The sequence below is a fragment of the Ochotona curzoniae genome, unplaced genomic scaffold (assembly GCF_017591425.1).
Source record: "Ochotona curzoniae isolate NIBS_2020 unplaced genomic scaffold, NIBS_Ocur_1.0 contig_2699, whole genome shotgun sequence".
NCBI classification, from domain to species: domain Eukaryota; kingdom Metazoa; phylum Chordata; class Mammalia; order Lagomorpha; family Ochotonidae; genus Ochotona; species Ochotona curzoniae.
Window position 1 is genome coordinate 1,816,169 of NW_024465561.1, and position 13,104 is coordinate 1,829,272.

Sequence of the window (13,104 nt, forward strand, 5' to 3'; positions counted from 1 at the left end):
GGGTGAGCAGGAAAGGTTCCTTTACTTCTTTCTGACTTCTGAATAAACTGTGTCTGTGGCTCCAGGGGAGAGGGAGGCTGGCGTTGATTGCTTAGGTTGCAGGACATGGAAGTTGAGGGAGGAATATGCGACTTCGTGGATCTGCAAAGCATGAGCAGCCATCAGTTAGATCATTGCCAGGGGCCAGGCCTCCCTGCTCTGTGTGGTCCAGCACCACATGCTGTCACCTCTTTGATACGTTTAACTTTGGAGAAGGGCTGGAGTTCAGTGAAAAATGACAATACAAGGAGAATGAACCAACTATCAATACATATAACAATATGGATGAATTGCATAAAACAGTGTGGCATGAAATAAGCCAGACAAGTATAAGGATGTGCTAAGCCACTCCCAGCAGTCTAGAGCAGCATCCTGAGGGGAACGGCTACTCTTTGGGGGGGCTATGACTGGGTTCGTTCCTGCAATGTGTCTTGGTTTTTCACATTGGCATATTTTACATGGGTGTGTGTACTCAACTTGTGAGATTATACATTGTGAAAATGAACTTAATATGGCAGTAGTTTTCAGAACATACAAGTACTCTATTGAAAGGCAAAGTAAAAAAAAAAAGTAAGGAAAACTATAACATTATGCAATAAAGTACACAGAACACAGGTCCACCAGAATGGAAATTACTCCTACTTTAAAAAAATTGTTGACTGGTTTATTACAACCAGCATAGGTCAGAAACTGGAAAGATGCCCAGGGCAAGCTGGGGTGGCACTTCCATGTTCTCTGAGCTGGCCAGCCTGCTAGCACCTTGACTGGGGCTGATCCCTTTGAATGCTGAGAAGAGGGGTGCTTTACACCGTTATCCTGTTTAATCCCCCTGGCCTCTCCTGGAAGTAGCCAGAGTGTCAGAGTTACAGATGAGAATGCTGTGGCTCAGACAGGTCAAGGTCCTTCCCCAGAGTCATCAGGTTTCTACAAACCACAGCCAGGACTTCAGCTTGAGGTGTGAGAATTCCAAAGTGCACATTCTTGCTATGAGGCAGAGTCGCAGCAGTGATTAACCAACACCTTTCTGTTGCTGCATTGAGGAATTTGACCAAGCTTGGTCTCAAATTTGTGTCTTCAAGGGTTACACACTCTACTCAGGGGCATTTCCATGAGAACATGAGTCAGGAAAGTGGCTTTTTCTTACCTCTGCAGGTGAAGTGTCAGACTGGTCTTGACCTAAGGAAGCCAGAGAAGAGTTGTTACTGCATGGAAGTGCAAAGCTGACCTGAGACTTTATGATTTCGCAGGACAGGAGGTGGCAGGGAGTTGGGGGAGGTGGTGGTGGTGGTGAAGGTGGCCCGTGATCTGTCCCTGGGCAGACCCGCATACCAGTGCCAGTGCAGAGCAGAGGCAGAGCCACAGGAGGCCCCAGGCCATTTCTGGAGGTGCCTAACAGTTCACCAGGCCTTGATTCCTGCCCAGAGTGCTCCTCAGCAGCATACTGCAGTGGCAGGGAATGGCGATGAAGTCCACAGCACCCAAAGCAGAACAGGACCAAAGGGAGAGGGCCACACCCATGACAGAGGCAGGAGGGGAAGGAGTAAGGATGAGGAAATGGCTTCCAGAGCAGGAGGTGTTTCTCAGACCTGCCTGGCCCAGGCAGAGAGGGGCAGTGCCCCAGGGGACTCCTGTGACTGAGGAGGGTATGACGACCTATGACCTATGTCAACTTAAGACTGGGAAATGGGGACCCCCTTGCACAAAATCAGAAGGTATCCAATGATTTAGGAATCTAAGATTCCCGGCCAGGACAGGGTGAGTGGGAACATTCCAGTCCTCACTGGGTGAGTGGCTTTACTCACTGTGGTTGGAGGCTGAGGGGTTGTACTGTGTGAGATGGAGCTGGTCACTTGCCCTAAATAAACGTCAGACACTGACTGCTATTCCTGAGCAGAGCATCTGGGTTGGGAAGGGGCTCGTGGATGCTCGTGGTCACTGCCTTCCTTCTCAGGGCTCACTTCCATCTAAACACAACCCCATCTAGTCCTTGACTCCTGTCCTGTTTGCTAGATTCAGGTGCGTTTCTTCTTGGCTGCTTCCACCCTATAGTCTTCCCCATTTAGTTTTTCCAGGGGTGGTTCTTTATATTTTTTTGGTTACTTTATTTGCTCTCTAAACTGCTTTCCTTGAGGCTGGCTTCCTGTCCTGTCCCTCCTGCAGCACCGGTCAGCAGAGCATAGGAGTCGCCTGCTCCTGCTGCTGCTTTTCTTGCCTCATCTGTTTCCTTCTGTGACTGGGGATGGAGCAGCAGAACAGGCGAGGACGAAAGAGACAGCAGGGCTCAGTGACCATGAAGACCCAGTGGAAAAGACACCTGCAGGAATTCCCACAGAGAAGCAGGGGAGACCCAGGCCCTGAGAGAGAGTTGAAGGAGTCCTTTCTCTCTCCCAGCTTGGCAGTTAGCCTTGGAGGACGTGGGGGACAGGAGGAAAGGCTGTCCTACCTGCGGGTCTTGCTGCAGTACAGAAAGTAGGCCAGGATGCAGAGCAGGATCACGGCAACGAAGGCTCCAATCACGATGCCGGCAATGGCCCCAGGCAGGAGGTGAGTATTTTCTGTATCCATAGCTGGGCAAAAAGAGACGAAGGTGAAATCTGAAAGTATTTGACTGTGAGCATGCCCTGAGGAACAGCTTGTCCTTCAGGGAATAATCTTCTGGGAGGATGACTGAGACTACTGAGTCCTTGTCACTTTCCCTCTTAGTGGTCATGAGGCCTCCCTTAATTCTGTCTTTCTGAATGTAGATGTTTCTGAAGGCTTAGGGAATGTGAAAAAGGCTGGTGGCTGCTTTTGCCTGTTCTAGATTCCTGCCTTTTCATGGTTGCATCCCTCTTCGTGTCCAGCCATAGGTATGTAGCTCTCAGGTCTGTGTGTCAAGGACTTAACCCACGTAAGACCCTGGCTGTTGTTTCTGAATTCACAACCTTCTGTGCAGGGACCACACTTCCCATGTGCTCCCAGTGTAAGGATAAAAGCCAGCCCAATGGAGACAGACACAGATTTCCTCTGGTGGTGACTGGCTTTGGGACTCCCTGTCAACTTCCATTTTAAACTGTACCGTATTCTATGCTTCTTCTGTTTCTGCTTCAGAGGAATTGGATCTGCGTTCTGGTGTCATTGTTTTCCCAGGCTCCTCCCACTCCCAACCCATTTCTGCACACAGACATCTTCCCTAATTCATATTTTTCATATCTAATTCCATTTTGGATGCACCTTAGGAAAAAAAAACCTTGGAATGGCAAAAATCTTACCCAAATACATATGGCTAGTAAGAGGTGGGTCTAGAACCCACCTTTCTCCTAGGTTAGTGATTGTACTATTAATAATAGAAGCTATAGAATGGAACATTTTCTATCATTTTGCTGAAGGGTTATCATATTAAATTTTAAAGCAATATAATGAAGTAGATAGTCTTACTTCAGTTTTCAATTGAAGAATCTGAGGTTATCAGATTTTTTTTAAAAGATTTATTTATTTTTTATTGGAAAGGTGGATATACAGAGAGGAGAGACAGAGAGGAAGATCCGTCCGATGATTCACTCGCCAAGTGAGCGCAACGGCCAATGCTATGCTGGTCTGAAGCCAGGAGCCTCTTCCGGGTCTCCCACACGGGTGCAGGGTCCCAAAGCTTTGGGCCATCATCAACTGCTTTCCCAGGCCCCAAGCAGGGAACTGGATGGGAAGTGGGGCTGCCGGGATTAGAACCGGCGCCCATATGGGATTCCGGTGCATGCAAGGCGAGGATCTTCAACCACTGCACCATCGTGCTGGGCCCGAGGTTACCAGATCTTAAGAATTTTAGGGGGATCAGCACTATGATTTAGTAAGTTAGGCCTCAGCCTATTGTGCTGGCATCCAGTTTGGGCACCGGCTTGAGTCCCTTCTGCTTAACTTCAGATCCAACTTCCTGCTAATGGCAAGGGAAGGCAGTGAGAATTGCTTGAGTGTGGGTATAGGTTTTCCCTGTACCCACATGGGAAACCTGGAAGAAGCTATAGGCTGCTGACTTAGGACTGGCCCAGCTCTAGGTGTTGCAGCCATTTGGGGAGCAGACCAGCAGATGGAGGAGCTCTCTTTCTATTTCTGTTTGTCTTGCTCTGTAAATCTGCCTTTCAAAGAAAAATAAGAAAATATTTAAGGAAACAAATCTTCCTAGTCATAGGATTAGGGGTTAATTAAAAAAGAGAGAAAGAATTCTGGGTCTAGCATGATGGCCTAGTGGCTAAATCTTCCCCTTGCATACCCGGGATCTCATGTTAGCACCCGTTCATGTCCTGGCTGCTCTACTTTCCCTTTAGATTTCTGCTTGTGGCCTGGGAAAGCAGTTGAGGATGGCTCAAAGCCTTGGGACCCTGCTTCCATGTGGGACATCCAAAAGAAACTTCTGGCTCCTTGCTTTGGATCAACACAGATTTGGCTATTGTAGTCACTTGGAGAGTGAATCAGTAGATGGAAGATCTTCCACTCTGTCCCCTCTCTCTGAATGTCTGACTTTACAATAAAAATAAATAAATCTTTAAAAAAAGACTAAATTGTAAATTTCATATAGAGTTTAGCACAAGCTTCCCTTCCTCACTAAAATGAAAGAAGGAAGAAAAAAAGAAAAAAAGAGAAAGCAATCTTGTGTAAGGTCTTACAGGAAATGCCAATCCAGGACTAAGAAATGAAGTGTATTTGATTCAGAGCAGGCCTCTTAACTATAAGGTTCTTTGAATACATTTTCTGTCCCCGGGACTTTTACCCATTTTATACACCATTGTTAGAGTCATCTTCCCAGTGGGATTGCCAGAGGGGTTGAGGGGTCACATACCTCTCACTGCTATCCTGACAGGGTCACTCTTGCTGGAACAGCCCATAATGACCTCACACTGGTACTCCCCTTCATCCTCCATCATGACTGGGTCTATTGTGAGGGTGCTGTTGTCCAAGGACAGCCGTGTCCTCTCTGTGAGCTGCAGACTCTGGCTATTAAAGATCCAGTGGGTGGATATTACAGGCTCAGCTGTGAGGCAGGTCAGGACCAGAATGTCCTTTTCTGTGACTGTGGTGTTGTTGACCTGAATGGATGGCTGTGCTACTGTCTCTGTGGGATAACAAAGGAAGGGGCTGGGTGAGGGTGGGCCTGGGATCTGGACCTCCTTCCTCTCAGAGATCTCAGCCGACTCTCAGAATGCAGAGTGAGCGTGTGGATGTGACCCAGAGGACAGCCCTGACCCTCTGTAGAGGCCACGTGTCTGTTCAGCTGGTCTGTAAGGGGAGAATTGTCCCTGCCTCTGACCTCAAAGCTCCCAGAGTGACCTGACCAGCTCCCCGGATAGCCCTGTAGTGTCTGTGCTGGAAATTTCTCAGCCTATGGCATCAGCAGTTTCATGGTCAAGCAGAATGATTCTCCAGGAACTTTTGCAAAACCTTCCAATGACTCTTAAGAGATCAAGTTAGGGGTTGGCATTACGCCATAACAGATGAAGCTGCCCATGATGCCAGCATCCCCTATGGGAACTGATTTGAGACCCAGCTGCTCTGCTTCCACCCTGGTCCCTGCTAATGCACCTGGGAAAGCAGCAGCAGACGAGCTCTCCTGTGGGAGACCTGAGTGGAGTTCTAGGCTCCTGACTTCAGCCCGGCCCAGCCCTGGTTGATGCAGCCATTTGGAGAGGGAATCAGAAATGATATATCTGAATCAGTAGAGAGATAATTCTCTCTCTGTTCTCTCTCTCTCTTTCCATGCATTCATTTTTTTAAAAGATTTATTTTTATTGGAAAGGCGGATATACAGAGAGGAGAGACAGAGAGGAAGATCTTCCATCTGATGATTCACTCCCCAAGTGAGCGCAATGGGCCGATACTATGCCGATCCAAAGCCAGGAGCCTCTTCCGGGTCTCCCACGTGGGTGCAGGGTCCCAAAGCTTTGGGCTGTCCTCGACTACCTTCCCAGGCCACAGGCAGGGAACTGGAAGGGAAGTGGGGCTGCCGGGATTAGAACTGGCGCCCATATGGGATCCTGGGCGTGCAAGGCGAGGACCTTAACCACTGTGCCACCGCGCCAGATCCTCTCCATGCATTCATACATATGTGCCTTCCTATCAGTCTGTTTTTCAAAGAAATATATATTTTTTTTACAGATGATTGTGGCTGTTCCTGGTAAAGTGGCTTTACATGCAGAGAGAGGATGTTTCCTTTTTCTTCAATGAGTTATTAGGAATGAAGATTACTTGTCCAATCTTGACAACATCAGGATCTATAAGGGTTATTTTAAACAAATTTGTTTTATTTATTTGAAATGTAGATTAAGGGCCCGGCGGCGTGGTCTAGTGGCTAAAGTCCTCGCCTTGAACGTGTTGGGATCCCAAATGGGTGCCAGTTCTAATCCTGGCAGCTCCACTTCCCATCCAGCTCCCTGCTTGTGGCTGAGGAAAACAGTCAAGGATGGCCCAAAGGCTTGGGACCCTGTACCCATGTGGGAGACCTGGAAGAAGTTCCTGGCTCCTGGCTCCGGATCGGCACAGCTCTGGCTGTTGTGGTCACGTGGGGAGTGAATCATCAGACGGAAGATCTTCCTCTCTATCTCTCCTCCTCTCTGTATATCTGACTTTGTAATAAAAATAAAGAAATATTTTTTTTAAAGAGAAATGTAGATTAACAGAGGGAGAGAAAGATCTCCTATCCACTGGTTCATTGTCCAAAGGGCCATAATGGCCAAAGCTGAGCCAGTCTGAAGTCAAGAACCAGGAGCTTCCTCAGGGTCTCCCCTGTGGGTATAAGAATGCAAGGACCTGGGACATCCTCTGTTACTATCCCAGGCACAATATCAGGGAGCTGGATCTTAAGTGGAACAGCTAGGACTCGAACTGGCATCCATATAGGATGTTGATACTATAGTTGGCAGCTTTACTTGTCTCACCATAGCTCTGGCCCCTTGAAGGGTTCTAATCTAAAGGATTTTCCAACCTAAGAGAGCTTTTACTTCCTAACGTTAGAGTTCCAGGAGGCAGGAAGTCCTCAGAGAGAAGACAGCATCCTCATCCTCTTCATGAATTGCAGTTTCTGGCACTGCTGCTTCCACCACAGGGAGACTCCACAATGAGCTTCCCCAAGTGAGCATCACTCACTCCCCTGTGCTGCATCCCATGTGCTGGGACCCAAAGCAGGGATGCTGTGACCACAGAACCAGAATACAGTGCAGAAAAATAAAACAAGAGAAAAAAGAATACAGTGCAGATGTGTCTGCCCCAACACTCTCTCTTCCTGACCCGGTGGGTGCTCCAGCCTATCTCAGCCCCTTCTTCACCCTTCCCAGTGCCACCGCAGATGGAGTCAGAGCCCTGCCAGTCTCCAGGTGAGCAGGGCAGAGCAGGGAGCAGAGCTCTGAGCAGCTCAACCCCATCTTGGTGAGAGCATTTCAAAGCCTCCTACGTTCCCTGTAGCTCATGCTGCAGGTGAAACAAAACCAAGAGGTGATGGGAAGAGATGAGTTGGTGGCAGAAAGAAGTAACTCACTGAGGACCCTTCTGCACTCCTCTGTGAAGTCCCTCTCATTAATTTGGTCTCTCCAGGGCTGAGGGAACCCCTCCCCCACCCTTCTTCATTCCAGCCAGGAGAAGTTAGGGAAACCAGGGGAGATGAGAGACTCAGAGGTGGAGTTGGGAGGGGAGGGTTCAGAGGAAGTCTGGAGTGCCTGTGGACACAAACTGGGAAATTACTTCTAGGCTATTCTCTTCAAATCCTACATAGATCATGCTAACCATACCCCCTGCCTCCACTGCCCATCCCCAGGCTTAGCACAGACCTTGCAGGGCCCACTTACCATGGACTGTGATGTTCTTAACAGTGATGTTACTGACGTCAGTGATGGAGTTATAGGCCTTGCAGGTGTAAGACCCGCTATCACTCAAAGAGATGTTGAGGATGTGGAGTTGTTGAGTGGATTCCCAGATCTGCCCATTGATGAGCCAAGTATACTGTGCAGGTGGGTAAGAGTCTGTGTCACACAAGAAGCTGAGGTTGGTTCCTGAACAGTAGTTCTCCTCTGGAGGGGAAATGGTGGGGGTGTCCGGGCCATCTGGAGTGAACAGAATAGAGCCACAGAGAGTGTCATCAGAAGGGAGGGGATGCTCCTGATCTGAAGAAGTCCCCATTATCCCTCAGAGCTGTGTCCCAACCACACCCCTATGCCTGTGTTTGGGACAATCACCCGTTTCTCCATCATAGGTGTATGACCAGAGCCTCTCCAGGCAGGAATAGCCCCCTCTCCATTTTCAGCTCAAGGCCAAACCTGTCCATATTTGCCTGAGACAGGAAGTCACTGCCAGGGATGAGAGTCCTTATTCTTGGACGTGGGATGGACCCAAGTGGCCTGGCCTCTGGCTATGCGGGTTTCAGCCAGCAGCCCAGGCATGGAGGAGGAGACATTACTTACAAGAAATGTTCAGGGTGAGTGAGTTCTTGAAGATGACAGTCATTGAGTTGCTGATTTCACACTCATAGATTCCCACGTCTTCCCTGGTGACATTGAGTAGAGTGAGAATCCTGTTGTTCGAGGACAGCTGCAGCCTGTCAGGGATCTCCTGGAGTTCCTTGCCATCTTTGTACCACTGGTAGGTCATGCCCGGAATGTCAGGTTCACAGGTTAACACTACAGATTCCTTGCCCTCGATGGGCTGGGTATCGTTGCTGCTAAGTTGGGTGTCTGTACAGGAACAAAGAAGATCACCCTGTGTGGGTTCTTTGGTTCCTCTGAAAGCCTCCTTCTATCAAAGTTGGCATCTCTTTTCATCCATCCAACCTGAGTCCTAAAAGAACCAGGCAGGTGTGTGTGTGTGTGTGTGTGTGTGTGTGTGTGTGTGTGTGTGTGAAAGAGAGAGAGAGAGAGCTGCATGACAACCTGGGTGGTCGGGGAAAGTGACACCCATGTGCTCCCCCTGCCTGGAAGGCGCACAGACTTTGTCAGGTATGAACTAATATTTTTTTTAAAAAAATCTTTTTTTAAAAAAGGCTAAAAAAAAAAAAAAAGTCCAAGGAATTATCAAGAATGAATGAGGGCCCGGCGCGGTGGCACAAGTGGTTAAGGTCCTCGCCTTGCATGCCCAGGATCCCATATGGGCACAGGTTCTATCCCGGCAGCCCCGCTTCCCTTCCAGCTCCCTGCCTGTGGCCTGGGAAAGCAGTCGAGGACGGCCCAAAGCTTTGGGACCCTGCACCCACGTGGGAGACCCGGAAGAGGCTCCTGGCTTCGGATCAGCATAGCATCGACCGTTGCGCTCACTTGGGGAGTGAATCATCAGATGGAAGATCTTCCTCTCTGTCTCTCCTCTCTGTATATCTGCCTTTCCAATAAAAAATAATAAAAATAAATCTTTTAAAAAAAAAGAATGAATGAGGGGGACAGGCAAAAGCTGTCCTTCACCAGGGAGAACAGGGCTGTCACTTTAGACAGAACTGGGCAAGCCTTAGGTTTCCCAGCCGTGGTTTATGAGGTCTAGTTTCAGTAAATGTAGTTCCTTTTACCTCAGTTTTCCCTTAATGGGATAAAAATCAAATGGCATTTGGCTTGTCATTTTCTGTAAATTAACCTTAAAATATTTACAGGGCCTGGGCCTGGCATAATAGCCTAGCAGCTAAAGTTCTTGCTTCACACCTGCCAGGATTCTATATGAGCGCTGGTTCTAATCCTGCTGTTCCTGCTTCTCTTCCAGCTCCTTGCTTGTGGCCTTAGAAAAGCAGTTGAGAATGGCCTAAAGCTTTGGGACCCTGCACCTGCTTGGGAGACCCAGAAGAGGCTCTGGACCCCTGTCTTTGTATTGGCTCAGCTCTGGCCATTGCGGCCACTTGGGGAGTAAATCAACAGATGGAAGATCTTCATCTCTGTCTTTCTTCCTCTCTGTATATCTGGCTGTGCAATAAAAATAAATCTTTAAAAAATATTTACAGGGTCTGGTCTACAGCTTGGCATAGAGGAACTGCCCAAATACATGACATCTATTAATATTTTCCTCTTAGATTCCCTAAGCCTAATGCCTGATGACTTTCCTGCTGAGTCTCCTAAGCCCCAAAGCAGTCAGCTATTGGACGGGAAACTGCCCCTCTGTGTCTCCCTCTTGAGTCTCAGGGGAAGGACCCAACTCCGCTCTGGCCCACAGAAGGCTCTTTGAGGGCTGATCCTTGCTGGTGACCAGAGAACCACAGAGCTTGGGAATCTGACAAAGCCTTGCTCATCAGCCCTGCCCAGGAGGCCAAAACCCAGGCCTGGGCCAGGATCCCCAGATCACCTGAGATCAGGAACCCGGGGTAGGGACTTCTAGAGAGTCGAACTTCCCTGTGAGGATCCCGTGGGTTCTTTGGGCCAGGCCCTGATCAAGTCCTGTGAGGTATTTCTCATGGTCAGGGTTTAGGGGGTTGTTGGACTGGGCCTGATGTCCTTCTGCTGAGTTCCCCCATCACTGTTCCCTCTCAGCAAAATATCACAGGGTCTGGCTTCTGGAAAGAATTCCAGTCTTCAGAAGTTTGTCTTCCCTGGGTGTGTTCTGTACTAAATGCTCAAAACCCAGCACAAGACAAGAGGCAGAGGGGCAAGACAGGAACCTCACAGGTCTCATAACCCTATGTGTGTGAAATAGATGGAATGCTCCCTGCCCAGACACCCGGAGGACACAGAGGGGACACTTACAGTATACGTGGAGCTGTACAGTTACATATATAGGAACAAAAGAATCATCGATGACTCCTATGGTGTAGTTTCCTGTGTCGTCCTGGATGACGTTCTGGATCAGCAGGGATCCATTGGGGAATATTGTGTATCTATCTGTGTATTTAGGCCCTTTATTAACACTGCTGCCCTGGACTGTGTATGTTACAATACGAAGACTTGCATCAGGTGTTTCCCCCTTATACCAGGCGTAGTATTCAGCATTCTGTGGTGGACTGTGGAGGAGGAGAAGCACATCCATCCCTTCAGCAGCGATGGGCGGTACAGGTTCCACTATGTATTCGGCCATGGTGGACGGGATCCAGACAGTCAGAAGTGAGACTACGAAGGAAGGGAGAGAAATCAGTCAAAATGGAGACCTGTATGTTGGGAGGAAATGTGGTGTCCTGGCTCCTAGGCAGATCTCTTTACCCCTCAGCCTTGTGTGTGTAAGATATTTGCATATTTATATGAGTGTGTATTTGTGTCTGCTGTGTCTCCTACTAGGTCAAGACCTAGCAACATGATCTCCATTCCTTCAATGTCTCTGAACTTCTGTTTGTTTGGAGCACTCCTGCCCAGGGGTCTGTTCCTGGATCCTGCTCACAGCCAGGGAGCCTGGGAGCCCCCTTCCTGACCAGCTCTCAGAGATACTGAGTCATCACTTCTGACCTCTCCCTGCTCTGACCTTGCCTGGATTTCTGCTCATCTGTCTCCTCCCCCAATGGAGTGGCAGCTCCATGAGGACGGGGATGTGTCTAGTATGAGCTGCAGCCCCTGTGCCTGGACAAACTGTATTTACCTAGGTGTGAAGTGGTGAATGTTCCCTGGTCCTGTACACCTGGGTGTGTGAATGTTAACTTCTGGGTTAGTGGCTGAGGGTGGAGTTTAGGCCTCAGCTGTGCTTTTATTTAGAGCATCACCCTGAAACTGTTACTGTTGTCATTTTTAAAAATGTATTGAGCTATGGTAATTAACAAGGAGAACAGCTCAGCGGAGGCTCTCCTGGCCCTTCCCAGTAGCCCCTCACTGAGCATTTCCTATTGCTGAGGTTCCCCCTCCTCTATTCAGCTCCAGAGGCAAGCCCTGTGTCCCCTCTTAGAGCCCTTCCCTTCCCCAGAGACCCCAGCTGGTCTCTGTGTCCCCAGCCACCCACCCCTGCACACCCCCTCACCTGCCAGCAGGAGCCCCTGCCAGGGGACATGGCCTCTGTGTGGAGAAGCTGAGGGGCTCTCCATGGCGTCTGCTGTCTGCTCTGACCTCCCTCTTGGAGAGACACTCCCGGCTCCAGCTGCTCCCAGCTCTGCTGTCCTGCCTGCCTCTGCACTGAGCCTCCTTCCAGAACAGGAGCATTTGACAGGGTCACATGGGCTGGGGGCGGGCCCTCTGCCCAGGAGGCCTCCCTGTGCCCTTCCCTCTCAGTCCTGCCTCCTTGACCCTTCTCCTTTAACTCTAAGTTTGGGTTTCCCAGATCACGCTTTGACAAGCAGGGCTGTCCTGTGACAGACAAGCTGCCCACCTTGGCACAGGCTTCTGCTGTGTCCAGGCCTTGGGTCTGCTCTCTCAGCACTACACGGAGAGCCCCTGGGGTCCCCGAACTTACTGAATTAGTTCCCTTTGTGACGTAGAAATCTGACTGTGCATAGGGTCATCCCCATGTTCTCGAATGCTCTGGGAGGGTGGGATTTAGTCTAGCAGGAGGCAGAGCTGGCTGAGTGATGAGAGAGACCTCTCTATCTCAGTGCCCTCAGCTGACGTCTGACCAGGGAGCAGGTGTCTCAGGAGGAGCTGCAGCCCTGGGTGTGCAGGGCAAGTGTCCTGCCTGTCCTAGGAAGAGACAATTAAGGTGGAGGGGCTAATAGATGTAGTGTCCTGTTGTCTTGTGTGTGTTCTAGAAGCTCCTCCCTCCCCGTGTGTGTTGGCTGAGCTGTGGCTCAGGACTGTCCATGTCCTCCCTGGCTGTCCTGGGTGACCTCTGTCCTCTGACCAGATGATTCTCCTGGGGTCATCCTTTCTTGTAACTGGTGCCTAGAGGGAGTGGGGGCTGCCCAGAGACCCCTTACACAGTGGGTCTTCAGAAGCCAAGGAAGAAGTGAGATACAGTGGGCACACAGGAGAGACCCTGAGCGTGTGTTGGAGCAACGGATGGAGGTCAGGCTCCATGTCCACCCTCTGAGTCAAAGCCAGGCTTGGGAGCAGTTATTTTAAATTCCAGTGCTGTGTGTCCTGATGGTGCCCCTTGCTGGGCATGAGGAGACCTGCAGACAATGTCAGGGGCTACACCAGAGATGCTGACCAGGCTCCAAGTGGGATAAGCTGGCCCTGACCCCTGGGCAGAGGTGGGGTGTGACCTACAGGAGGCAGAATCAGGCCATCTGGGTCC

At 49.8% G+C, this 13,104-nt stretch overlaps 1 protein-coding gene across 1 annotated transcript; it reads right to left on the reverse strand.

Annotated features, from left to right (window-relative positions):
* Positions 1-21: 21 nt before the first annotated feature.
* LOC121153775 (carcinoembryonic antigen-related cell adhesion molecule 6-like) lies at positions 22-11,959 on the reverse strand. Its single transcript, XM_040976521.1, has 9 exons — positions 11,896-11,959; positions 10,704-11,063; positions 8,457-8,726; positions 7,845-8,099; positions 4,850-5,122; positions 2,483-2,606; positions 1,265-1,350; positions 1,184-1,215; positions 22-141 (listed from the first exon to the last, which is right to left on the reverse strand). The coding sequence occupies exons 1-9, from the start codon at positions 11,957-11,959 to the stop codon at positions 22-24; spliced, it is 1,584 nt and encodes a 527-aa protein (XP_040832455.1).
* Between the last annotated feature and the right edge of the window lie 1,145 nt (positions 11,960-13,104).